Raw genomic sequence first — 27,991 nt, 5'->3', positions numbered from 1 at the left:
TATTAAACACATCACTCAATGTCAATATAAAAATATTTATTGATAATAAAATGAACCTGTACTGAAGTAACTTGTTGAAAGTTCCAGGAGCTTTTCTGTTGTTTCTGTGTCACTGAATTAAGCCCTTGATTTTCACATTAAGGAGGGAAAGAAAAAAGCTCAGCATGTTAGTTGAAGCAGTTTTTTCCCCAATCATGATCACATTATTGATCCCAGCATAAAAAATATGAGGAGCTGTCCAGTGATAGTCTTTGGTTCTGAGAGAGGTATCCTAAGGACTGCTGCATTGAGGCAGGTTTGAAGTTTTCATCCAACACCTTTGCATTGAGTGGTCTTGCTGTGAAAAAAGAAATACCTTATTTTCAGTTTAAACAGGACCATTAAAGGATACAACAATTATGTGAACTGTCTTTAAAACCTAGATGCAAATCTTCTTATGCACTCTAGAGGGATAGTGAAGACATATTTTGTTACAAATCAATGTTATGTATCATAAAAGCACTTCCTGTATCTTAATGCTTGCTTGCTCTTAAATGGACAACTAGTATCCCACACCTCATGACAAAATGGAGGAAAGGTAAAATAGTGTATTAAATTGGCATATAAAAATCAGATTCTCCTGATTAGTGCCTAAAGTTATAATGGAATTCTTCAGATATGAATACAGTTGTCCCCAGTATTGATAGGGAATTGGTTCCAGGACCCCCAAGGATACCACAATCTGGATAGTCAAGTTCCTTATATGAAAGGGCATAGCACTGATATTTACATATAAACATCCTCTCATATTTTAAATCATCTCTAATCTACTTATAATACCTAATACAGTATAAATACTATGTAAATAGTGGCAAATACAATATAAGTTCCATGTAAGTAGTTGGCATATGGCAAATTCGTTTTGCTTTTGGAACTTTCTGGAGTTTTCTTCCCTTGAATATTTTTGATCTGAGGTTGGCTGCATTAGTGGATGTGGAACTGGCAGATAATACGGAGGGTGTCCTGTATATAGTCATAGCTGTCCTCTCTGGAGGTTCAGTGAATGTCCATGTCAACAGTGTACTTTTGTATAAATACTCAGCTTTTTAGATACATATATCTTACCTCTGAAGGCTCGGGTTTTAAGAGTCCTTACCTTTGCCTGTTCTTAATTGATGTGGAATTTCTCAATTGTACTATTTCCCTCTCTAATAATCAAAACTCTTTATGTTTAGCTTTGAGACAATATTAGGCAAAAAGGTCCGCCTCCCTCCTATTTGACACACTCTCCTCCTGCTGCCCTGTAGCTTAAAGGAACTGATTTCAGCCCCAGTTCCAAAGTAGCATTAGCTCCCCGACCCCGCCAACCCCAACCTCTTATGCTTCCTCATAGCAGAGGAGTGGTCTGAAGCACTTTCTCCTGCTGTTCAATGAAGACAGGATGAGGCATAAGGATGATAGTTGAGTTTTAAGCAAAATGGGGAAAAGAAACAGGCTAACAATAGTCACATTTAGTAAAATACTTATAAACTACAACCATTTCAAACTTGCTCTATGTTTTTTCCATACCTTTGTATTAAACACTCGAGATTTATTCTCGACTTCCAAGGCTTGTGCATCACTTTCTTTGCAGTAACTTTCTGCTCCAACTGTATCCATAATATTGCTTCCACAATTCTGTGTATTATAGCCACTATCCATCTGCCAGGAATGAGGAGAGAGAAAAACCACCACAGATAACACCGCAAACTAATTCACTTAACCACAAAATTTTCAGAAACTTATGTTTAAGTAAATTTATTTTAGAATATTTATATAAAATGTTATATATATAAGATATGGCTTATATAAGTAAATATAAAGACCATTTAAAAACATTAAATCACTTTATATCATTCACAACTGAACACTACAAGTAATATTTAATATTGATTATATTGAATTTTAAAAGCAATATATAAACATAAAAGGTAGTTCTACATAACTGTTCTTCAAAGTAGTTACTACAGTTCCTTCTAATAAAATACATCTTGTAATTTTCTTTAAAATCAGTGAACAAGGCACCAAGAACATACTTTTCTGTTACTCGGTGCTCACACCCGGTGGATGAAAATAAAAATTACAATCAACTTGCAATTTATTTACTAAGCTTGTCTCTAAAGGTTCACTTGCATCTCTAAATAAAATTTACCTAAAAGGCATGCTACTTTTAAGAGGATTCAAAACAACACACATTTTTTAAAGATGGCCTATACTCTAACCTACTGTTTAAATAAAAAATCTTACCTTCATAATAATACCATGTATATATAATAGCTCTAGATGTTAGTTCAACTTTTCATTTTAATTAAAACTGTAGCATTCTACAACACACTGTTACATCCCAAAAGAGCAAAAGAAAAAAAGGGACTCTAGCAAACTTCAATTTTGGTACAAATAGGACAAATATTTATTTTGTGAGGGCCTAAAAAAGCACCAGGCCCCATATGGTACTCAGTGTAATATTCTCATTTTCTCCTTGCAACACCCTATTAAGTGCACAGATGAGGAGACTGAGGCCCCCCTGCCTCTGTCCACTCACTGCACACACTGCACTTAACTGCACAGTGCTGAGCGCCTAACAACAACCCACAAGGCAGTCATCTTGCACTTAACCCTCTGACACGCCAGCTATGATCAGCTAAGGGAAAACTACATTTGCCCCCAGCACCAACATCAGAATAGCCTAGAAAGTCCATTCTATCATCATAAGAAAAATGTCTCCAGTTTTCAGGGATGGATGCACGTTCACTCCTTGGAGTCACCTTTCATCTGAACAAAACCCTTGTGATGTAGGGAGGATGGTACACAGGGCATCTGCCCCACTCTCTAGGAAGGAAAGGATTCACAGGTGCCCAAAAGGTGACATGGTGGCTGACCCCTCCCTTGCCCCCGCCAGCTCCCATCTAAGCCTCTACTAATGTCAGTGCCTACTGTGTGCCAACAGATGACACAGGTCATCTCACCACTCCCCACAGGCCTCAGGAGAGGCAACACGGTATTTCAAACTCTGGAAAGCCAATGTGACTGAAACAGAGAAGGAAGGGAAACAAAACAAAGCTGGAGAGTAAAGCCAAGGCCAGACCACGCAATGCTTTGCCAGCCACGCTACAGATTTCTGAATTAATGCCAAGGCCAAAACAAGCAACAATAACAAAAAAAAAGCTTAGAAATTAAAAGATGCAGAAATAAAAACTCAATAGAAGGGTTATTATATAAAGTTGAGCAAATTTCCCCAAAATTAGAACAAAAGGGAGTTAAAAAACAGTGAAAAGATTTGTTTAGAGAATCAAAAGGACTTCTGAAGAGAAGAGTGAAAATCGAAGATAATATTCAAGAAAAGATCCAAGAAGTGAAGGGCAAGCGTTTACAGATCACAAGGAACTGAGTGCCCAGTACAAATGATGAAAAGGAACCCACACCAAAGAATCACTGCAATTTCAGGACCCTTTACTCCAGAAAGGGGTAAAATGAGACCAGTGCAAAAAGGTGAAGCACTCAAACGGTTTCAGGTCTTTCACCAGCAACACTGAGAATAGAATCAACCAAACAACGCTGTCAAAGTCTGAAGGGCAATTATTTCCAAATTCTCAAATGTGACAGAATAAAGACAAATCCAGCAGAAGTGCAGTTATCTTGAAAAACGGACTTTTCCTCAGAAAGCTACTGGAAAATGTGTTTCAGTCAAGCGAGAAGCAAGCCTGGAAAAAGAACAGGGCACAGAACATGGGAGAGGTTGAGGAAATTCTCAGGATGAAGGGATACTCCAGGAATACAGCTGTGTTCCATGCCTGGAGGCCAACCTGTCACAACAAAACAAGTCAAAAGGCCCTGAGAAACATGGCCGTTTTTTAATATTAGGAGCTGCCTCTGGTTGGAAGTAAAGAATGTATGAAAATGTTTTTAAACTACAAAATTTCCTGCTATCAGATAAAGGCCAAAAGGTAAAGCTGAAACTGACTGGTAGATACCACAGACAGAAAGAACTATGTTCTAGCTTCTAAGGAAGGAGACTTGTAAAGGGGAGAGCAGTCCTCTAAGATAGGCTGGGACATCCCTGCACGTACTCAGGGAGACAGTGGATGGCAATTTAGCAGTAAGATAGGCTCCCAATGGGTGGTTGGACTGGATGATTAATTTGTATGTCTATGAAAGTATTTTCTAGTGCTTCTATAAGAGTTCTGAAAGAAAGGAAGAAAAAAAGAGAGCAAAAAAGTTAATGATACTTTTAAGACTAAGTTTGACCTGATGTGCTTCTTTATTTAGGAACCAAATTCAGAAGTTGGAATATATAAAGGTGATTCTAGTGTATTTTTCTGAGCAACAATCCTAGAAGTTAGGATAGACAATATAGGCATAAAATATGAGCAAAGCAGTATAGGTAATTTGAAGTCGTTTAAAAATCCCTCCATGAGTTTTAAACTTTATCATGTCAAAACCGACAGCACTATAGCATTATAGAGTTGTGAGGATTAGATAGATTGGTATAAAGAGGCTGGAAGAGTGTCTGGCACAGTGGAAGACTGTGTAAGTATTAACTATTACTATGGATCAGTATTAACTTAAAGAATGTGGACTCTAAAGCCAGACTGCCAGGATTGGAATCCTGGCTTGACCACTTACTAACTACAAAGGCAATTTACTGATCCTCTCTGACCCTCAGTTTCCTCATCTGTAAAATGGGGACAACGGTACATCTATTTCATTGGATTATTAAGAAGGTTAAACAAAGTTAACACATGTAAAGTATTTGAAATAATGCCTGGTATATTTTAAGAGCTACGTAAGTGTTAGACATTGTTACTATGAAATTGGATGTAGAATTGCCTGACTATTTTAAAGTTCTTTCAAAACTCCCAACTCAAAGAATATGGCAATTAATGAAACAAATGTCTTTCTGAAAGGAAGCTGCTAGCTGTGAACTGTATTTGTCAAATGAATCATGCCTTCCTGATATTTGATACTACAAAATTGGAAATGTATGATTAAATGAAAAATGGTGGTTATAAATCACGTTTTTTAAAAGTACAAAAAAAAAATACATAAAATTATTCTCAACTATGTCTTCTCCCTAAATCATATAAAAGAAAAACCAAAACTATTGTATTTTTAGAATACAAAGCTATACCACAAACTGAATTCCTTTGGAACTAGCTCCACAGGAAAGAAAGGTGAACCCTGAGAAGTTGCCAGACTCTAGCAGTTATCTGGGAGAAGGAAATGGCAACCCACTCCAGTGTTCTTGCCTGGAGAATCCCAGGGACAGGGGAGCCTCGTGGGCTGCCGTCTCTGGGGTCGCACAGAGTCGAACATGACTGAAGCAACTTAGCAGCAGCAGCAGCAGTTATCTGCTCTTTTTTCCTACTCCAAAGAATTATCAGTGAATATGATTATTAAATATGCATCACCAGGCCAAAAAAAACAACCCTCTTGATATCATCTAGTGCTGATTCAAGAAAACAATATATAATGCTGTAGGTTTCACATTTAGCCTATTTCTCTCTCTCTCTCTCTTTCTTTTTTTGGCCATGACCCAGGCATGTCCAATCTTAGCTGCTGGCCAGGGATCAAACCCACCCCACCTACAGTGGAAGCCAGGAGTCTTAACCACGGGAAGGCTAGGTCCCAAACCCATTTTCTTTCTTACTATAATCTTATGAAGGAAAGGCTAGAGAATACCAAGGAAGCAAGGAAAGGACTCTAGAACATTCAAACACCTTACCTGAATGTTACTGCTTTCACAGGGAAGGACACTGCTTTCTGCGAGAGGTGACAAGCACATGTGAGAGTTTTCAATACTGAAAGCAATCCCGCTCACGGAATCTGTCACGGGTAAATTCCCATTATGAACTGGCTCCTTAATCCAGGTGGTCTCATCGGCCATCTCGATGGGATCGACCATGTCCACAGTGTTATTCTTCTTCTCACTCTCCACATCCTGCAGCAGTTCCAGTTCTTTCTCAGAAGCTCCAGACTGGCTCTGGGTAATAGACATGGCGGTCACCACCAAGTGTGCGCCGCACGGAGACGTGTCACCGCCCAACTGCGGCAGGTGCACTCCAGCCATGCCCATGGCTGGGGCTGAGGCGTCTGTGGAAGGAACAGCTGCCTGGTCTTCTTCATCTTCACTACGAGCCTCAAGAGTGCAAGGGACTCGAATCAGTGAAGTCCGATACTGGGCACCTCCTCTGCACATCTCCAGTCTCATAGGAGACCAATTTTTAATTGGTGAGCAGCCATCTATGTAAGGACTTCTGATATATGGATTGGTAATCCCATTACAATTGGTTCCAGATGAAGCATCAGGAGAATGAAAAGCAAACTTCCTTTGTTCTAAAAGATAGGGAGGGGAAAAAAAATAGATGGGGAAGGAAAAGTCACCCCATGTGATATGGAAAAGCCATTACTAAATGGTTATCACTACAGTCCACGACAGCAAAACCGATGTCTCTAACAGTGGTGGTGTTTCCTAAAGTGAAATTTTGGTGTCAAAAATAACAGCACAAACAAATGTGTATCCATAGGCAGGGCGAGGCTCTTCAAACTCTGGTGCTTTCCCTTTTGTAGTTAAAATATTTTATTCCCTGAAAATCATTTCCTCACAAACATATTGTTACAGCAATGCTGTTCAAATCCAAGATATAGAACAAACCAGCTGACAGCTGCAAAATAACCTGGTGAATGAAATATGTAATAATCTGTTTGTCTTTAGGTAAAATACTACCCATGCTTGCATGCTAAGTTGCTTGAGTGCTAAGTCACTTCAGTCGTGTCGACTCTGTGCAACTCTATGGACGGTACCCCTCCAGGCTCCTCTGTCCATGGGGATTCTCCAGGCAAGAATACTGGAGTGGGTTGCCATGCCCTCCTCCAGGGGATCTTCCCAACCTAGGGATTCAACTTGTGCCTCTTATGGCTCCTGCATTGGCAGATGGGGTCTTTACCACTAGTGCCACCTGGGAAGCCCCAGGTGGGCGCTGTAAGCAACATTAAAAGGCAAACAAAAGATTGCACAACAATGTCTGCAAAAATAAAGAGCTTAACGATGGTAAATGAGACTATAAAAAATGAAACCAACTTATCTCTACAACTGCCATCTTTCTTTGATTCTGCTTGTAAGATATTTGATATAAGTAATGCTAATCTAATTACGTGTATCTGACATGAGAGCAAAACCTTGCTGAGAATTTCAGTCTTTGAAAGTAAACTGTTTCTTTTGTTAAAAAAAAAAACAAACAAACCCAGGTTTCTAAATTTCAAAAGGGTTAGAGTCATTTGGAAGTCTGTAGTTAGAACAAGCTAAAAAAAGCCTCTGTAATACTAAAAGTTAATAGTTTTTTACAACACTTCATTAGCTTAATAAAAACAAAAGTTTTAAAAATGGGCAAAGCACATAAACAATCCTCCCAATGGTAAATGAACTCATGAAGTGTTTGGCCACACAAATAATAAAGAGTAGGGAAATTAAAGCAATGAGTGGCCATTTGTTGAACAAAAATTCTGATGTCTGAACTCATAATTCCTTCACCTTCCCAAACAAATGACCAACAAACATTTGGAAAAAATTCTACATTGTAATAAATTAAAGATGCAGAAATTAAAGCAGTAAGAGACCTTTTTATAATGTACCGAATCAACAAACATCATAAAGGATCAAACAATAAAAAACATCAAAAAGAACACTGGGAAGATCAGTGTTGCTAGATGGGGGGAAATAACTTCCTCACACACCACTGATGAAAATTTCAACTGGTGCAACTTCTTAGGAAGAAAATTTGACAAAATTCCTCAAGAGCTTAAAAATAGTCATCCCTCTCACCAAATAATTCTACCTCTGAGATTTTAACCTAAAGAAATAAATATATACAATGTATATACAAGGAAAAATTAGAAATAATCTAAATGTTTACCAATGATTAAAAACAAAGGTACATCCGTGAAATGGAATATCATACAGCGATTCAAAATCATGGTTTCAGACGATAATAAATGACCTGGATGACTTATGAATACTTATAATAAAATGCTTTGTGAAAAAAGCAGGATATAGAACTATGTGTGTGTGTGTTCATACATGAGTGGAGATACATATACACATATATATGTACACATATAAGGGGAAGACCAACAAAAATAGTTTTCAGTTTTCTACCTGTATTTACCATGAATAGATTTTTGTAAATTGTGAATGATTTTCAACAAGTGCTGTAATTTTTTTTAAAAGAAACTGATACAGTGTAAAGAGAAATATGTAAATCCCGCCATACGATACTCACCTAAAAACCCTATGCAAACAAATACACTTTTACAAAATATAAATATCTGATTGTGTGTGTGTGCCAAGTCACTTGAGTTGTGTCTGACTCTCTGCGACCCTATGGACTGTAGCTCGTCAGGCTCCTCTGTCCTTCAATCTCTTATGTCTCCTGGATTGACAAATGGGTTCTTTACCACCAGCACCACCTGAGAAGCCCGCATTATCTGATTACCAAAGTCTGAATTACACAGTGGACGGCATTCCAAAACCAACTTATCTCTACAACTGCCATCTTTCTTTGATTCTGCTTGTAAGATATTTGATATAAATAGTGCTAGTCTAATTACGTGTATCTGACATGAGAGCAAAACCTTGCTGAGAATTTCAGTCTTTGAAAGTAAACTGTTCCTTTTGTTAAAAAAAAAAAAACCCAGGTTTCTAAATTTCAAAAGGGTTAGTAGTCATTTGGAACTCTATAGTTAGAATAAGCGAAAAAAATCCTCTGTAATAATAAACACTGATAATATAAAAATTTTAATTGGGCGTTTTATTACAAGACATACCTGAGAGTGGTGTCTTTCCTATTTGAAACGCAACTGGTGAGAAAGTGGGTGAAGAAATTGGTGAAGGATTGGTGATGCTTCCCAAACTGTATCTTTTTGCACTATCCTGAATAGGGCTAGAAGAAAACTGCCCCTGTGATAAAATTAAATAAACAAAATTACAGGGTTCTCCTCCTTAGCTCTGTTACACCAAGTGATACTTGTCTTTATTTTCAAAACACATTTATAAGCTGAGTTGTATAATTCTGGTTAGTCATCAGAGAGCAAGATGCCACCTTTGCTTTGTGGCAAAAGGCAAGACACCAAAAGGCAGACCCATAGGCACAGAAAATAAGCTTATGGTTACCAAAGGGGAAGGCAGGGAGGGATAAACAAGGAGTTTGGGATGAACACACACACACTACTATATATAAAATAGTTAATCAACAAGGACCTACTGTATAGCACAGGGAACTATACTCGATATTTCGTAATAACTTATATGGGAAAAGAATCTGAAAAAAATAGATACATATGTATGTATAACTGAATCGCTTTGCTGTACACTTGAAACTAACACAACAGTGTAAGTCAGCTATACTTTAATAAGAAGAAAAAAGGTTAAAAAAAAAAAAGTAAAAAAAGACACCAAAAGGCAAGGCATCTTGTGAGGATAGTTAAGAAGACTGTTCCAAAATTTTGAAATAGAATATACTAGACAGACAAAATAAAAATACACCATATTTACACAAACCATTACACTAAGTAAGCAGTTTATGAAAAAAATTAAGTTACTCTACTACTACCAATCTAGTTGTGTTATGCTGAAAATCTTCCATAATTCAGTAAATAACTTACGCTGAAATTTCTTGAGACTCATTTACCTCTAAATACACAGTTGGAGAGTGACCAAAACCATTCCTATACTTAATGACAAAATGTGAACTGGGCTAACCCGCATGAAATAGAAAACCCAACAGACAATGAATTGCTCCTCTTGAGAGCAACAGGAACTTCTAGGTCCAAGATGCCTACAGCCAGCCAACCAGCCACTGTTAATCTACTTCTTACCGAACTCGGGGTCTGCACAGGGCTCCTACACTGCACAGGAGATAACTCTATTGAATAAAAAACCTCAAGTGACGTCTGGGCACCACTACGAGGACTTCTGGGAGAAGCTGGAGGTAAGGAGTCAGAGATACTTCCGTTGCCATCTAAAAAGAGCTTTCTTCTGAGGGATGAAGAACTGAGGTTTCCAGGAGACTGATCTGCAAATTCATCAGCTCTAAAATAGTCACCTACATTTAATATTAACGGAATAAAAGGCAGAGCTAGTCATTCGGAAGAGCAGTTACATTTTACTTGTCTGATTTTTTTTTTTTTTTTTAAACAGTTTGTATTATGTTTGAATTTGTTTTTCAAAAAGAGGGCAAAAGTTTAACTGCATAGATGCTGTTTGAAATCCTTTTTTCAGTGTTTCCTTATTAGTATGGGTAGTATCAATAAGATGTGTCTGTGAATAGTTTATGTCTATAGTTAAGTTCATTATGACAAAAAGGCTAATTCAGGCCTTATTAAAGAAAAATTAGAAATTCCAGCATGGTTTCCCCACCTCTTTAAAAAGAGGTATTGCCACAGATCCCCGTTTACAAAAAAGCATTAAAACAAAATCTTTTATTTAAGTTATTAAAGGTTTAAACAAATACAATACTTACCTAATATCTTTTCTAAATTAAAATCCACAGGAAGAGACAGCAATGTCTGGCAAGCAGCTGGAAGCAAGCAGACAAATAAATACAAACACGGTTAAATCAACACAAGCACCTAACATGCAGCTCAGTACGGGCTTCCCCATCAACTGTCTCCCCATGATGCTCCAGCCAAACTTGGTCATTTCCTTTATGCATCCCATTCCATACCATCTTCCCATAGACAGGTTCCCTCACTTTCTAATGCTGATGTAAACCCATAAATGCTAAAAGTTAACTTCTGGTTGTGCTGTTGGCACATGAATCAAAAAAGCAGCCGGCTTAAATTTGGGGACAGATTTCATTACCGAGCGACTTCACTTTCACTTTTGACTTTCATGCATTGGAGAAAGAAATGGCAACCCACTCCAGTGTTCTTGCCTGGAGAATCCCAGGGATGGGGGAGCCTGGTGGGCTGCCGTCTATGGGGTCGCACAGAGTTGGACACGACTGAAGTGACTTACCTTTACCTTTCCCAATATTAACAAAGTTTCAAAAGAATGCCTTCCAAAACCAAAAATCAATCCACAGGCTTTGCACTACAACATAACACACTACTGTCGTTCCTCAAACATGGCCAGATAGATCGATTAATATTCACTGGTGGCTCAGACGGAAAAGTGTCTGCCTGCAATGCGGGAGACCGGGGTTTGATTCCTGGGTTGGGAATATCCCCTGGAGAAGGAAATGGCAATCCACTCCAGCACTCTTGCCTGGAAAATCCCATGGACAGGGGAGCCTGATAGGCTACAGTCCATGGGGTCGCAAAGAGTCGGACACAACTGAGCGACTTCACTTTCACAAGGTCATTTTTCATAAAGCTCACTTATAAAAAGCAAACAATTTCAATTCCAGAGTGAAATGTTATCACATGAACTGAATTTAATATTAAATGTTGCATTAGTATAGAACATATTTATTTTCCAGTTTATATTCATACTCACCATTGCTTTTCTCAGAATGGATGGTCAGCGTTCTTCCAACTGGAGATTCATTATTTGTGTTGATACCTATAAAACATTCTAAGTGAAAAATCTTAAATTTCCTATTCATTTACTTTAGGGTTACTTTTTCCAGAACAAAAAAGATTAAGTGTGGGAGCTTTTATTTTACATTTAAAAAATAAATGCCTGCATATATAAATATAAAATTTGACAAGCTTCTGTTAAATTTATTTATTTTCCAACTTGGGGGAGCACTAGGATAAGTACGTAAGACTGGAGCACTAGGACTGGAAAAGGTCAGTTTTCATTCCAATCCCAAAGAAAGGCAATGTCAAAGAATGCGCAAACTACCACACAATTGCACTCATCTCACATGGTAGCAAAGTAATGCTCAAAATTCTCCAAGCCAGGCTTCAGCAATATGTGAACCATGAACTTCCAATGTTCAAGCTGGTTTTATAAAAGGCAGAGGAACCAGAGGTCAAATTGCCAACATCCACTGGATCATCAAAAAAGCAAGAGAGTTCCAGAAAAACATCTATTTCTGCTTTATTGACTATGCCAAAGCCTTTGACTATGTGAATCACAATAAACTGTGGAAAATTCTGAAAGAGATGGGAATACCAGACCACCTGACCTGCCTCTTGAGAAACCTGTATGCAGGTCAGGAAGCAACAGTCAGAACTAGACATGGAACAACAGACTGGTTCCAAATAGGAAAAGGAGTACGTCAAGGCTGTTGTCAGCCTGTTTATTTAACTTATACGCAGAGTACATCATGAGAAATGCTGGGTTGGAAAAAGCACAAGCTGGAATCAAGACTGCTGGGAGAAATATCAATAACCTCAGATATGCAGATGACACCACCCTTATGGCAGAAAGTGAAGAACTAAAAAGCCTCTTGATGAAAGTGAAAGAGGAGAGTGAAAAAGTTGGTTTAAAGCTCAACATTCAGAAAACGAAGATCATGGCATCTGGTCCCATCACTTCATGGGAAATAGATGGGGAAACAGTGGAAACAGTGGCTGACTTTATTTTTCTGGGCTCCAAAATCACTGCAGATGGTGACTGCAGCCATGAAATTAAAAGACCCTTACTCCTTGGAAGTAAAGTTATGACCAACCTAGACAGCATATTAAAAAGCAGAGACATTACTTTGTCAACAAAGGTCTGTCTAATCAAGGCTATGGTTTTTCCAGTGGTCATGTATGGATGTGAGAGTTGGACTGTGCAGAAAGCTGAGCGCCAAAGAATAGATGCTTTTGAACTGTGGTGTTGGAGAAGACTCTTGAGAGTCCCTTGGACTGCAAGGAGATCCAACCAGTCCATCCTAGAGATCAGTCCTGGGTATTCATTGGAAGGACTGATGTTGAAACTGAAATTCCAATACTTTGGCCACCTGATGCAAAGAGCTGACTCATTTGAAAAGACCCTGATGCTGGGAAAGATTTGGGGGAGGAGGAGAAGGGGACGACATAGAATGAGATGGTTGGATGGCATCACTGATTCAATGGACATGGGTTTGGGTGGACTCCAGGAGTTGGTGATGGACAGGGAGGCCTGGCGTGCTACAGTTCATGGGATCGCAAAGGGTGGGACATGACTGAGCGACTGAACTGAACTGAGGATAAGAATACTAGAGTTGTTTGCCATTCCATTCTCTAGGGTATCTTCCCAACCCAGGGACTGAACCTAGGTCTCCTGCACTGCAGGCAGATTCTTTACCATTTGACCCACCAGGGAATCCCCACAAGGCTAAAACTCAAGGATTACCATAGCAATTAAGGAGGCATCAAAAGATCCTTTTTAAGGGGAGCAGGGTTGGTCTCTATGTCAACCTTAAAAGGTTGGGGACACATGTTAGCTAATGTCAATGTCCTCAAGCAGATCCTCGGCGGCTAGATGCTTTTTCAAAATCGGTATGGACAGGACATCCCTGGTGAGCCAGTGGTTAAGAATCTGCTTGCCAAGGGAGGGAATACCAGTTCAATTTCTGGTCCAGGGATGTTTCCACAAACTGTGGGGCAACTAAGCCTGTGCACCACAACTACTGAGCCTGTGCTCTAGAGCCTGCGAGCCACTACTTGGCCTAAAGCCCTAGAGCCTGTGCTTAGAGAAGCCACCACAATGAGAAGCCCTCACCCAGCAACTAGACAATAACCCCTGCTTCCTGCAACCAGAGAAAGTCCACGCACGGCAACCAAGACCCAGAGCTGCCATAAATAAATATTTCTTAATGGGCATAAATTATTGGAATTAAAATGCTAGGCCATTTTGACAGAAACTGCAATTTGATCAGTAAAACTGCACTCAGTTTTTTTCCTCCCCTCAAGACAGGAGTCAAAGATATGGTGCACATAATTTTTTTAAAAATATAAAGGTAATGACTAGTATTAAGCTTCTTAAATTGAAAAATCACCAGGTAGTAAATATATGGGTGAATGAGTGAGTGGGTGGATAATTTAAAGTCTCACATTAAAGGTCTACTATCAGAATGGTAAAAGATAAAATAAATAAAATTCTAGATTCAAGTGCCAGTGTGACCTTCTATAAGGCAAAAGTAATAAAGGTGCTTTGCTGCAAAAACCCTATAACATTAGGGTTTTTGGTCTTTAGGCTGGAGTTCAAACACGGTAAGGAGCTTCCCTGGTAGCTCAGAGGGTAAAGAAACTGCCTGTAATGTGGAAGACCCAGGTTCAGTCCTTGGATTGGGAAGGTCTCCTGGAGAAGGGAATGGCTACCTACTCCAGTATTCTTGCCTAGAAAATCCCATGGACAGAGGAGCTTGGCAGGCTACCATCCACAGCTCTCAGACAAGAATCCGACATGACTGAGTGACTAACACTTTCATACTTTTTCACCAAACATCTTAATGGTGTAAATAAAGCCCTTCTAAACCTAACAGTTTTCCTCCAACCAAACATTATTTGAGTAACATAAAAAACAAACAGGCTCTCTTTCTTACCTGTAGGTATTTCTAAAACTCTTCCTACCTGTTCTTCCCAATTCCCCGACTCTGGCATTATCCCAACACTGTTCAACTGAATAGCAATTGTCTCCTCAGTTGTTTCCTCTAAAAGGACTCCATAACTTTAAGACCACAATCAAATGAGGAAACATACATGGATTTGATTACAACAAAATAAGAATTCCCACACAACCAAAGACATCAAAACAAAAGTAACACATGTGACAGGAGATGACTTGTGAAATGTTTAGAACTAATGGAACTACTAATGTAACTACACAAAGTACCTTAGCAATTAAAAGGAAAAAAGAAAAAGACAACTCCAATAAGGATGATTTATAAATAGGGATTTTACCAAAGGAAATAAAAAAGCTGTGAGCATATGAGAAATGAAAATTAAAACAATCATTTAGAATGTCAAACAAACCACTGTTGTTGTTATGTCTCTTCCGTTACACCATAGACTGTAGCCTGCCAAGCTCCTCTGTCCATGCAATTTTCAGGCAAGAATCCTGGAGTGGGTTGCCATTTCCTTCTCCAGCAACCCAGGGATCAAACACATCTCCTGGGTCTCATGCACTGGCAGGTGGATTCATTACCACTGAGCCACCAGGGAAGCCCCAATGCATTAGAACACCACAAATCTGAAAGCCAAGTGTTGGCAGGGATGTAGAGACACGGGGAATCCTAAACACTGCGGTGGGCACGCAGGGTGTGTGGTCATTCTGGAGAGCACTCTAGCTCTGCACAATCAAGTCAAATAAAAACACTGTCTTTAGCTCAGAAATCTTCAGCCTGTGTATACTTTTCTAAGAAATTCTCATTTAAGTCCATAAATAAAACAATAAGTACACTCATTGAAGCACCCTGCTACATACATATTGGTAATAGTAAAAGTTGACAGCATAAAGTCCACATGTACAAACAAAATCATTTTCCCCCGTGACTCACAATTTCCTTTATTATTCTTTAGGTAAACACTGAGCACTTACCACATGCTAAGTATGTGGTCTTGGAGGTATCATCTCATTTAATCTTCCCAACAACCATCATTTCATAGGTAAGGAGAGTGAGGCACAGAACAGCTAAGTAACTCACGTAAAGTCACACAGCTACTAAACTATACTGCTATACAGCACAGCTCAAACTCAGACAGTATTACTCTAGAGAAAGGGTCAGCAAATGATTGCCCATGGGCCAAATCTGTCTTGTTGCCTTTTTCTGTAAATAAAGTTTTACTGGAAAACGTCCACACTCATTCATTATGTATCATGAGTGTTGCTTTCATGGTACAGTAGAACTGAGTGGTTGCAGCAGAAACAGTATGGTCTGCAAAGCATAGAATATTTAATAATTGGTCCTTTACAGATAGAGGTTGCCATCCTCTATTCTAAGGTCACCTTTTCCAGGAGAGGTTTTTCTGTGATGATGGAAAAGTTCTGTATCTGGGGCCAACACGGTCGCCACTAGGTGTGGCTACTGGGCACCGGAAATGTGAATGTATGACCAGGAAACCGAACTTCAAATTTTAGTTTATTCAAATTTAAATAGCCACATGTGGCTAATAGCTACTATATGTCAAGAACTATGAAGGGTCTGACAAGTTAGCATGTCAGCGTTCCATGGACACTGGCTGAAGACATAAGGCTTCGGGTCAAAGACAGAGGACTTCATTATTCTCAGCATAGCAGGCAGCATGAGCTTCATGTTCACATCAGTTCTCTTGGACCATCAATCCTAAGGAAGTGATATGAAACAGCCCTGGCGGATACAGTACACACAGAGGGTCCGTGTCCCCATGAAGGAACCCTGAGCTTAGGAAATCCCATTCTTATAAGCTGCAACCCAACCTGCTCCACAGGGAAACAGTACCACTATTATATCAGACATCAACACAAACCTACCTTCTGCTCCAGTAGGATGACCTATCTCTATTCTCCAAGGATGTTCACAATACAAACATCCTTGAAAAGATAGTTTGGAACAAAACCTGTCCGTGCCACCCTTCATGAGACATATAGAAATGAGAGACCCACAGAGAACTGAACTGTCTTCCGACACCATCTTGGACAGCACAGCTCCCCTGATCAGCCACAACACTCGGTCATCATGGGCTTGATGACCATACCTAAGAGGCTATGTGTGGTATTTCTAGCATCTTCCTGATTCACATCACTTTAAAACAGGATACTTTAAGTATAAAATGATGTTTAAAAATAAGATCACATAAGAAGGTTGATTCACCTGTTCAAAATCCAACATTAAAAAATTGGGGGCAGGGAACCTAGTATCTATGAAGATGTTACCTTGGATACAGAATTTCAGAGCTGGGAGGGATGTTAACATATAACCATCTTGTTTAACTCCTTGATCTTAGAAATAAAAAACTGAGGCCTAAATTAGGCACTGAAAAAGTTGATCAAGATCACTCCTTCTGGTTTATAATACAGAAGGGCCACAACCCAGGTCCACTGGCTATTGCACGCCACCTTTACTTTGTAACGAATCTGAACTGAGTACAGAATCTGAACTAAGAAATGCTTCGCTTTAAAGCCAGGTTCTGATACCTGATTTCTGTAACCCTGGACAGGCACTCTAACCTTTTAAAAACGAGGTTTTCTCACTTATAAAATGAGGTCAATAACAGCACCTGTCTCATACGAGCTGTTGCAAGAATACTGAAAGCGCTGGACACTGGGCACGTGAAGCGTGAGCAACCCATCTTTCCAATACTGTTGTGTTTTGATAAAGAGCAAGACTAATATTCCCTCTTATACTATGTCCTATTAATGTGTGCTATTCCGAAGAGTAGCAATTCCACTGAAATGAGGGATGTGTATATAAAAGCAATATTTGAACACTGCTCACAACTCAGAGGACAGTGAGAGCAAATAAATATAAGCTAACCATTTCCTGGAGGTAGAAAAACATTTGAAAGATTGTTGCCTTGATCTTCAATTTCCTTATTAACTTTGCAGATAATTGGCTGTATTACACTACCCCAGAGGTCATATAAAATGCCCATTCCTCCTCTACTACTATGAGAAACCAGCAAACTAGCAAAAAAACAAAGCAATTTAAGGATTTCATTTAAAAAAAACCAACCTTCAAAATCACTGCAAAAATCATTAACAACTCAGATCTATATCCAATACTATTTCTGCATCTATGGGTCTCTGTAACCATCATTATAACTTGATATTCACGATGATCATGAAAAAAAAATTAAATTCAGAAGAGAATGGCTAAAAAAAAAGAACTTTGTAAATTTTAGTCAAGTTTTGAATCCTTACTTTCAAATAGTTAAACCTGGTATCCCAGAAATTTAACTTTATAGCAAGCTTCCTCCCAAAGCAGGTAAACTGATACTTCACTATATATGTTGTTTTACATTCACTGCTTTCTATTTTTATGAGTTTTATTCATACAATTTTTAATACACTCACATTTACTGGAATGATACTCTGAAAGCTGTTTCCCTTCATGATCAGTCCAAGGAGAGGGTACGATGACATCCTTAGTGAAAAACTAGGAGAATTAAAAGTCCTTCAATTAGGCATATGAAATAGGAAAAGGCAGTTGTGCTAAATAACCATCAAACATGCTACATACTGACTTTATAGTTATATTTTAAAATTTAATACTTAAAGCCCAAGTGAGCAAAGGTGAAATGGAAGAAATTTAAAGTATATATAAAGAGAAAGTTTAAAGCTTCAAATCAACCCCTTACATTTGAAATTTGCAAATTAAGCTAAGGGTATTATTCACAAAGAAAATATCTTTCATTTCTCCCCCAATTGTTTTGGAGGGAAGGATGAGGTTGACAAAAGGGAGGATGAAGAGGGAAGGAATAAAGGAAGACAGACGTATATGTGTAAACCAAGAGGAGGTGTACTGGAGCTACCTTGTCCTGACTCTCAAAATCTGATTATTAAATTTTCAGGAATCCTGTGGATCAGTTGTCAAACAAAGCCAACATTAAAATTATGTAAACTTAAATAAATTATATTAAAAAATAAAATAAAAACCCAAATCATCACTTGCTAATTATTTTACTACATGTAACAATATCTATGCTCCTGAGGTTATTTACAGAGTCTCCTACATATGAATGAGTTTTGTTTCAAGAGCAAGTTCTCAGGTCCAATTTGTTTGTAAGTCCAACAAAGTTAGCCTAGGTACCCAACTAACACAGTCATCTATATAGTATTGGGTGGCATAGATTTACAATACTTTTCACACAAATAACACAGAAAAAGCAAATAAAAAAATTAAGAAAACATTTTGAATCTTATAGTATAGTACCTTGGAAAGTACAGTAGTACAACAGCTGGCATACAGGAGCTGACATCAAGTGAAAAGACAAGAAGAGTTACTGACTAGAGGAGGGGGAGGAGGTGGGAGAGGGTAGAGCTGAAGGATCGTCAGCAACAGAAGACGGAGGGCAAGCTGCAATTTCACTCATGCCTGACGTTGATGGCACGGGTTCTGGTTAGCAACTTGAAGGTTCGAATGTAGGGGACTTACTGTCTTTTGTATTTGTGTGGTAGAATGCCTGCATATAATGGTGTACCACATACATTTCTTTTCCCATTCAGCGATGTCATAATCACTAAATTGAACTGGCCATGGCTGGAGTATTTGTGCTATGGACAACAGATCACTAACACTCATATTTCCCCCACAGTCAGAGGGCCAGTTGTTATATATTTATCAGCACACCACTGGTCAGGGTACCCTAACAAGTGGAGATAGAGCATTTGGATAAAAGCTGTATTACTCTATTAGGCTTAATTTACTTTATATAGGAATGAAAGAGGAAAGACGTTTATACCAATGCTCTAATACAGTATTTTGCCCTCCCATCTCTGTTTTGAAGGTAACACAAAACATTTTCTTTATATTTTGCAATACTTATGACAAAAAACTAATTTCCTGACTAAACTACCTATGAATACATAAAAGACGTTAAAAAAAATGGAGGTGGGGAGCAGAGATACAGACAGTTCCCAGAAAAAAAAGGAATATAAAAGACTCACAAACTCATGAAGCAAAGCATAAGTTCACTCAAAATGAAAGAGATGGAAATCCAATAACAAGATAAAAATTTTAAAGTAGTAAGAATAGCATTATTTAAGCAGTTTGCTGACAGCCAGTATTGCAGATAATGAGAATACAGGCAGTATTGTAACATGGCCAGGAGAACAAATCGGTACAACCTTTAGGGAAGGCAATATGGCAAAATATACCAAAATTGAAAACACAAACCCTCTGATTTAGCAAGTCCATAAAGATATATGTACAAGTGTGTTCATTGCAGAAAAACACTGAACACAACCTACACATCTGTCAACAGGGGCTGGATTTGATTATGATACATTCATACAATGGAATATTATGCTATTTACTAAAAGTCACTATGTGCTGATAATCAAAAATAAAATCTAAGAGATTATTAACCAGAAAAAAGAGGCAAAAGAGTATCAGAATGATGATCCTGCTAAGTCACTTCAGTCGTGTCCGACTCTATGCGACCCCATAGATGGCAGCCCACCAGGCTCCCCTGTCCCTGGGATTCTCCAGGCAAGAACACTGGAGTGGGTTGCCATTTCCTTCTCCAATGCATGAAAATGAAAAGTGAAAGTGAAGTCGCTCATTTGTGTCTGACTCTTTAGCGACCCCATGGACTGCAGCCTACCAGGCTCCTCCATCCATGGGATTTTCCAGGCAAGAGTACTGGAGTGGGGTGCCATTGCCCTCTCCGATGATGATCGTATTTATGTGCAAATATTTAAAGGACATGAGCTATTACATACACAAAATGAATCTGAGAGTATACTTAAGAAATGTTAATGGCAATTATTTTCAAGGATTAAGACAGGGAATGAGAGGCTCTTTGTTTTCATTTTATGTTTTTTCCTTTGCAGTTTGGATTTTTCTGTTTTTAGTATGTGCATGTATTTACTATATTTCACATATATAAACATGAATTTAATCTGCTACTGATATATTAACTTCTGCTACATTAGCCATAGTCTTCACTCTGAATTAATTTTCTGAAGTTTTTTCTGAAATTTCTCTTTAAAATTAAGTTGAGAATTTGAAAGAGGAAGCATACTTCCCAAAATGTTGGGAAATGGGAAAGAGTCTGAGAATATTCAACTGGGGAGGAATCAGGTGACTGGATTAGAATGAAAATGTTGAAGTTATTAGATAGATTAACAAGTAGATAGTATTTAGCAGGAGTAAAGCTTATGAAACTGTTTCCTAAGAAACAGGCTATATCTGAAATGTGGGGGCTCGCTGAATCTCTGAACATGCCATAGCTCAAGTCTTTTGGGGTGCAGAAGAATCAAGCATAGCTAACGAATAGAAGAGGGCAGAGGAAGACTAGTAAGGGAAAAAGGAAGGACAAGGCTGCCACGGCCTGAAGACTTTCTGAAAAATAACTAAGACAGACAACCTTTACACTCTAAAGGATTTTAGCAAAAAAGGAAAGCAAAAAGTGAAACGTTTAGTTTATTAGCTTTATATAAAAAAAAAAACTTATCTTTGTGATATACTTTTTCTATTTAGCAGTATACTGTATTTCATGAAATATATTCAATGTCTTAAAAATTTAAAGAATTAACAAGAACAAAAGATAAAACTATTCCTGAGGCCAGGCTAGATTTTCAAGGCTTGAAAAAATCCAGCTTTCTCTACTCCAACTTGAAACAATGGTTCATGTTGATCAAAGGCACAAGAAGATAAACTATGCTAGGTCCTGAGAAGGAAAAGATGAATTTTGACCAGAAAAGAATTCAGTCTTGGGAAAGAAAAGCATAAAACCGATTATTACAATGAAAGGCGCTGGATCAGCTCAAAAACACTAGTCTTAGGGGAGCTCCGAGGGATACTGGGAACGGACAGACTTGGGGAAGTTGAGACAGGAAAGATGTGAAGGAAGTCTTCCTCTCTTAGAGGTGCTGTGCATGCAGAATGGATGCTTAACTGGCTTCACCATCAGTAATAGTTTCAAGTTACCTCTTCAATGGCTTTTTGTCTTTTGTCTTCCACATCTTTATCTATTCTATGCAGAGATAAAAAAGAAAAATAACCGTACCATTACTTCAGCAGACTGAACATTTAAAATAATAACCTTTCAAAGAAATAGTTTTCTTCCACGTTAGAAACTGGCAAATGTTAAGCTCATTTTAAAAGAAAAATTGGGATCTTATCACATTTTGTAAATGACAGTATTTGGAGAGTCAGCCTTGTGCTATTAGGCTTACCTGCCCCGCCTTTTCCATTCACAGTTTGAATGGAATATTTTCTAGTAAAAGGCTTGCTGCTGCTGCTGCTGCTAAGTCACGTGAGTTGTGTCCGACTCTGTGAGACCCCATGGGTGGCAGCCCAACAGGCTCCCCCGTCCCGGGGATTCTCCAGGCAAGAACACTGGAGTGGGTTGCCATTTCCTTCTCCAAGGCAGGAAAGTGAAAAGTGAAAGGGAAGTCGCTCAGTCGTGTCTGACTCTTCGCAACCCCATGGACTGCAGCCTACCAGGCTCCTCCGTCCATGGGATTTCCCAGGCAAGAGTACTGGAGTGGGGTGCCATTGCCTTCTCCGAGTAAAAGGCCTACATGGATACAATTTTTAAATTACTATTAACAATAGAAATAAAGTACTTTGAATAAACTGTGCCCTTCAATCACAATTTAAGAAGTATGTCATTCCACAGAAATCTAAAAACTGTCCAAATTCCTTTTCTTCTATTACAGCAAGCTTATCATAGTTGTAATTTTGGAATCAATTCTTACTCTTGACATAAATGAAAAAAAGACTATCATCCTTACAGTTCTAAATAAATTGGCAAAATTATTAATTCTGAAATTAAATATCAACACTATAAAATCTGAAATATAAAACTTTGTCCAAATGAATTCTTTTTTCCCACTTTGATAGAATATGCAATTACAGCACCACAAATTTATTACTTATAAGATTTAATATTGTCAGGTCTCAAGGACAAGGCATATACTTGCCAAGGACTCAGCAGTTAGCCTTGAAGGACCACTTCCTTAATCTTTTCCCAGAGAGAGTATTTGCTACCATGAATAACTCCATAAGACACCTTTTTCTTTCCAAATATTTTTAATCTAATTTGTACCTTAACAAAGCTTATAATAATGTTCAGTTCAGTCGCTCAGTCATGTCCGACTCTTTGCGACCCCATGAATTGCAGCATGCCAGGACTCCCTGTCCACCACCAACTCCCAGAGTTTAATCAAACTCATGTCCATCGAGTCAGTGATGCCATCTAGCCATCTCATCCTCTGTCGCCCCTTCTCCTCCTGCCCCCGATGTACATGTATTAAAAATTAAAATCAAGTGGATTTATTAATAAAGGAATTGTGAGAAAATAGACTACAGTTAGAATCCAAATATCTCCATTTGAATGGCCATTATGAGACTTGTAACTCAGTGCTCTTCCTCTTATCATGGACATCATTGAGATCTCAGTGCATAAAAACAGTGTACAATATTAGTAAGCTCTGATCTAGCAATACTGAATTCAGAAACCTACTGCTGCTTCATCAGAGGACTTCAACAACCTGGGATATGCAGGTGATGGCTGGAAGCAGTGAAAATCAGTTTGGTCAAATTTTATAGAGTTAGATGACAGAAGGGTCTGAGAAATCATACAGGGCAGGGTGTCCTAACCAGTACACCACAGAACACCAGCATAACACATACACTGTTCAGTATGATTGGTGTGCCCTGAATGGACCCTTGGCGGGCGAGGCAGGAAAGGAATTTCGGGACTGTTCACCTCCGATATGGACAGACTCATTTGTTTACACCAGGATACCTTGCAGTTCTCATTTTTAGAGAACTGCAGTTCTCATATGTAGCATGGCATGAAAAAGGTGGGAAGCTCTGAAATTAGAAACTTGGGTTAGTGAGGAAGAGACATTGGAAGCCTGTGCTTATTTCTAAGAATGAATCAACATGTTTTAAGAGTATACTCACTATCCTCGGTAGAAACCATAACCATTTACTGAATTACATGAGTTAAACTAAAATCAGGGTCTTTTCCCCTCTTCTGTGTTACAGGTCTATTTACTGAAATACACCAAGAGTCTTTTCATAAACCTGCTCAGATAACACCTGATTTACTAGTAGAGAAATGCTGTTTCACAACTTGTTGAGTCTAAAGGACAGGAATAACTTCCTGTACTGCTTCAGTGTCGCCTGCAGTGCTCAAAAAATTTCTCTTGGCTGTTCACATTTCAACATACTGAAGAGAGGAGGCAAAATAAGACATAAGGTTTGCGTACCACAAAAAATTCATCTCATTTGTGAAACATTTGCTTTTTGATATACTTTTCACTTTCCCTACCAAAGGTATCAACTAGTGTTAAGTAAAATCCTTTTACATTCTATCCCCATTCTAGTCCCTTTTTTTAGCACTTTGCTGCTGCTGCTGCTGCTAAGTCACTTCAGTCATGTCCGACTCTGTGCGACCCCATAGACAGCAGCCCACCAGGATCCCCCGTCCCTGGGATTCTCGAGGCAAGAACACTGGAGTGGGTTGCCATTTCTTTCTCTAATGCATGAAAATGAAGAGTGAAAGTGAAGTCACTCAGTCGTGTCTGACTCTTAGCAACCCCATGGACTGCAGCCCACCAGGCTCCTGTGTCCATGGGATTTTCCAGGCAAGAGTACTGGAGTGGGGTGCCATTGTCTTCTCCGCTTTAGCACTTTGGATGAGCATTAATTACAAGGGGATGGTCATCAAGCTACCAAGTCAAGAGAAGAAGGGGTACAACAGCAGGACGAATATTTGCAAGAGCATCTCAACACGTGTACATCTTTGTGTGATTAAATTCTAAAATTAAAGGGAAAAGAATCATTCATTACCTTGGACTGATAACACATGTTATTACACTTAAGAGCAAGAAAGGAAAACTTACCGAGAACGACTTAGGTATAAAGCTTGACGATGAATGTCCTCTGGGTCTATTTCTACAGGATTTATTACAGCTAGTTGATCAATAGACCATCTAAATTCCCCTGGAGTCTTAACAAAAGAAAGTGATCTTATGAGCAAAAGCATGTAACAGTGCATCAAAATGCTAACTTCAAATGTCAGCTTCAAAAAATGGTTATAATATAAAAATATCTTACAGATATTTGACTTTACCACTAAATTAAAAGGCAAATGGTAAGCAGATCACACTAAATCAACTGACTTGACATTCCATCTGGGTGACTGCTGAAATTACATAATAATAGAAAAATCACAGCATATTAAAGGTATAGAAATTCCACAAATAACTCTCATCAGTGATGCAACACACCCAAATAAAACTAAAAATCTCTTAGAGTTATCAAAAACCTTTATTTTCACCAGGAATGAATTGAAATTATACAAAGTCCTAACTACAAAAATATCTGCAAAAGCTCATAAAACATGCAATAAATAATTATGAGTGGTAACCAGTGCTGCTTTTCTGTATTCAACTATCCAATAAACCAAAAGTTTATTTTCATAATTCTACAATTAGAATTTGTAAATCAAATTCTAATTTGTAAATTCGGAATATATTTTTGAAAAATCAGGCTTAAAAATCCAAGACGTCTGTCATGCACTCTTGCTTTGAGGATTAAGTTGCAGTCATTTTGTTATTTTTACTAAGATTAACTAAAATTGAATACCATTCAATTTAAAATCATGAGGTCACATAATGACTCAATATAAAGTGTGTAACTGTAAACCTTTCCTCTAGTGCATAACTAGCTCACGTAGATATGCACGTGTAGCTAGCATCAAAAGCCACACAGTTTACAGTTTTCTAGATAATTTGCTAAGTCAGAAGATCAGACTTCAAAAGAACGTCTCCATTGTAGTCAATAACAGTAAAAAGCAGCTAAAGAGAGGAAGCCTTCCCTAATCTGTTAAAGAGACTATTCCCCTCCGTATCAGCCTTCTGTTATGGCACATAACATACTCTCTTGAGGTTGCCAGTTTAGTCTTATATATCTCATTAGAGTACAGGTTGACTTCTTTTCAAACAATCTGCAAGCTAAGAATGGGTGACAAAAATCCAAAATAATATTAGCATTTCACATGTGAAGATTATAAATTCATTCAAATTTCAGTGTCCATAAATAAAGCTTTATTGCAACACAGCCACATTTACTGTTAATATACTACCAATGGCTGCTTCTATAATACAAGGCAGAGGTGAGGAATTGTAACAGCAACCAGATGATCTGCAAAGCCTAAAATATTTACTATCTGGCCCTTAACAGAAAAAGTTTTCTGACCCCTGGTACAGAGTACAAGCTCTCTGAGAATTAGTGTTTTATGAGTCTGACTTGTTCAAGATGTAACCTCTGTAGGAAAGAACTGTACCTGACACATAGCATTCAAATAAAATTTGCTGAATACCTGAAAATAATTAGACGAAATAGTTTCTTCTCTATTATGGTATTAGTACTTAGACCATCAACTAGCGGCACCCACAGCTGTGAGAAACATGCTAACTAATGAATAAAAAAGAAATGCTAACTAAAAAAAAGCAAGTTGAAAAGCTAAGAATGGGTGGCAAAAATCCAAAAGAATATTAGTATAACTAGTGTATATAATATTAATATAGCTAGTATATATAATATTAACATAACTAGCTAAGTCATTTTTAGCCCAGTCACTATATTATAAAAACCAAAGCCATTAGAATTAAAAAGTGCACTCCAGTTTACCACTTGTAAAGAAAGACTGACATTTAAAGTTATTTGGAAAAAGTAGTCAAGACGAACTTACTGGTAATTTTGTCGATTTAAAAACAGAAGGACTGGAGACAGTTTGTTCATGGAGATTAGAATAATCACCAGGACTTTCAAAAGGATTTAAAACAGGAATCCTTCCTGGAGTTTCCGGTGTTATTTGCATTTTTGATTCTTTGACATCTCCCATAGCACAGAGGAAAAACTAAAAAGAAATCATAAGTATATATAATAAAAGTACAAAGTTCCACAGACATTCATTTTGACAACTAAAATGTATTCAACAAAGGTTGTTGTTGTTAAGTCTCCAGGTGGAGTCCAACTTTTTTGCGACCCCATGGAGTATAGCCCACCAGGCTCCTCTCTTCACGGGATTTCCCAGGAAAGAATGCTGGAGTGGGTTGCCATTTCCTTCTCCAGGGGATCTCCCCCATCTAGGGATCGAATGCGCGACTCTTGCCATTGGCAAGCTGATTCTTTACTGCTGAACCACCAGGGAAGCCCCATTACCAAACATACATTTCACAAAAAGAATTAACTCAAAACTTAAGCTCCTGGGGCTTTTTTTGTAGTTTACACAAGTGTGATGCTCTAAATATAATCTTGAAAGCTAGAAAGGTATAGTATTAGTGACAGAATTTTGCAGAATTAACAAGCTCAGAGAAGTCAACTGATTTTTAAGTAGCACTCAACCGAATGTGAATGAGCTGAGGTCCCCCTTCGGGACAACTAAACGGTCTAATAGGCACAAAACCTTTTCCTGCTAAAGACCTACAGCTTTTTATTCATTATCTCAAGTCTGTAAACAAACACTTTGTACGTAATTCCAACAGCCCAGCAATTACCCAGCAAACTGCAGTTACTAAACAGTTATTTATAGCATCACCAACTCAATGGACATGAGTTTGAGCAAACTCCAGGAGATGATGGAAGACAGGGAAGACTGGCGTACTGCAATCCACGGGGGTCCCAAAGGGTCGGAAAAGCCTGAGCGACAGAACAACAGTAGCAAATAAGAGGCGAGGAAATCTCTGGTCCCTTTGTGCATAGGTGCCTGTCTTGCACTTTAGCCCCCATCAGAAAAGAAATGACTGATTAGGGCTACGGAATTAACCGCTTTGGGTTGCCCCTTCTCAAACACCCTTAGCCAAAGGCTAAGACCCCCACCCTCCCACGATGGAAGCGAGACTACATTATTTCCCGTTAAGGTGGGGGGCAGTACAACTAGAGAAAAGAACCCACTCCACGGAAGGCTGATGTGTAGCTAGCCTCCTCGGGTGACGGGCAAAGGAGGACAATGACGCCAGTGTCATTCCCATCCCTACTCGGTCACTCTTTCCTGGGCCCCCCTCTTGCGCACCCACTCCCCGGCAGCTCTCATTCATCCCGAGGCGAGCGTGCAGCTGGTCCAGAGCCGGGCAAAAGGAGTTCTCCAACTCGAGACAGGAGGAAAGGCCAGGAATCACAAAGAACATACCTAGTTGTGTGTATAAAAAGGAAGCCCCCCCCCCCCAAAGCGACTCCAGGGCGCTCCCGACGGTGCCGGGCAAGCTCCCACGACAGGCACAGACTCTTTAACTCCCCGCTTCCGCGCTGTCTCAGGCCAACCAGGGCACGGGCCTTGTGCGCGACTGGCCAATCACGTAGTACCGCTATCCGCGAACCAGCCAATCGTAGCGAGGCCGCGTAGTAAATTCGAATGGCAACTCCTCGCTTCGCGTTCCGCCGAGAGTATCGCGGCT

At 38.8% G+C, this 27,991-nt stretch overlaps 1 protein-coding gene across 5 annotated transcripts; it reads right to left on the bottom strand.

Annotated features, from left to right (window-relative positions):
- Nucleotides 1–21: 21 nt before the first annotated feature.
- BORA (BORA aurora kinase A activator) lies at nucleotides 22–27,967 on the bottom strand. Of its 5 annotated transcripts, none has more exons than XM_055542638.1 (14): nucleotides 27,727–27,967; nucleotides 27,095–27,236; nucleotides 26,287–26,454; nucleotides 24,434–24,540; nucleotides 21,504–21,549; nucleotides 17,924–18,005; nucleotides 11,510–11,575; nucleotides 10,533–10,589; nucleotides 9,889–10,115; nucleotides 9,276–9,332; nucleotides 8,839–8,971; nucleotides 5,741–6,351; nucleotides 1,549–1,680; nucleotides 22–337 (listed from the first exon to the last, which is right to left on the bottom strand). In XM_055542638.1, the coding sequence occupies exons 3-14, from the start codon at nucleotides 26,437–26,439 to the stop codon at nucleotides 272–274; spliced, it is 1,737 nt and encodes a 578-aa protein (XP_055398613.1). In that variant the 5' UTR covers nucleotides 26,440–26,454; nucleotides 27,095–27,236; nucleotides 27,727–27,967; the 3' UTR covers nucleotides 22–271. The 5 variants fall into 5 exon arrangements, with proteins under 5 accessions (XP_055398613.1, XP_055398615.1, XP_055398614.1 ...); XM_055542640.1 differs by having other exon boundaries at nucleotides 27,140–27,236; XM_055542639.1 differs by lacking the exon at nucleotides 27,095–27,236.
- Nucleotides 27,968–27,991: the final 24 nt, after the last annotated feature.

The sequence above is a fragment of the Bubalus kerabau genome, chromosome 12 (assembly GCF_029407905.1).
Source record: "Bubalus kerabau isolate K-KA32 ecotype Philippines breed swamp buffalo chromosome 12, PCC_UOA_SB_1v2, whole genome shotgun sequence".
Lineage (NCBI taxonomy): Eukaryota > Metazoa > Chordata > Mammalia > Artiodactyla > Bovidae > Bubalus > Bubalus kerabau.
The sequence above is the reverse complement of the archived record's forward strand: the minus strand, read 5'-3'. Positions and strand labels throughout refer to the sequence as shown.

Excerpts from the sequence above, each read along its gene's own strand:
- BORA (XM_055542637.1), bottom strand. The coding sequence starts at position 27,630 with ATGAGAGCTGCCGGGGAGTGG. Across the intron at positions 21,550-24,433 it reads TTATACCTAAGTCGTTCTCG|AATAGATAAAGATGTGGAAG; the intron begins GTAAGTTTTCCT and ends ATCTCTGCATAG. Across the intron at positions 338-1,548 it reads CTCGAGTGTTTAATACAAAG|CAAGACCACTCAATGCAAAG; the intron begins GTATGGAAAAAA and ends CTTTTTTCACAG.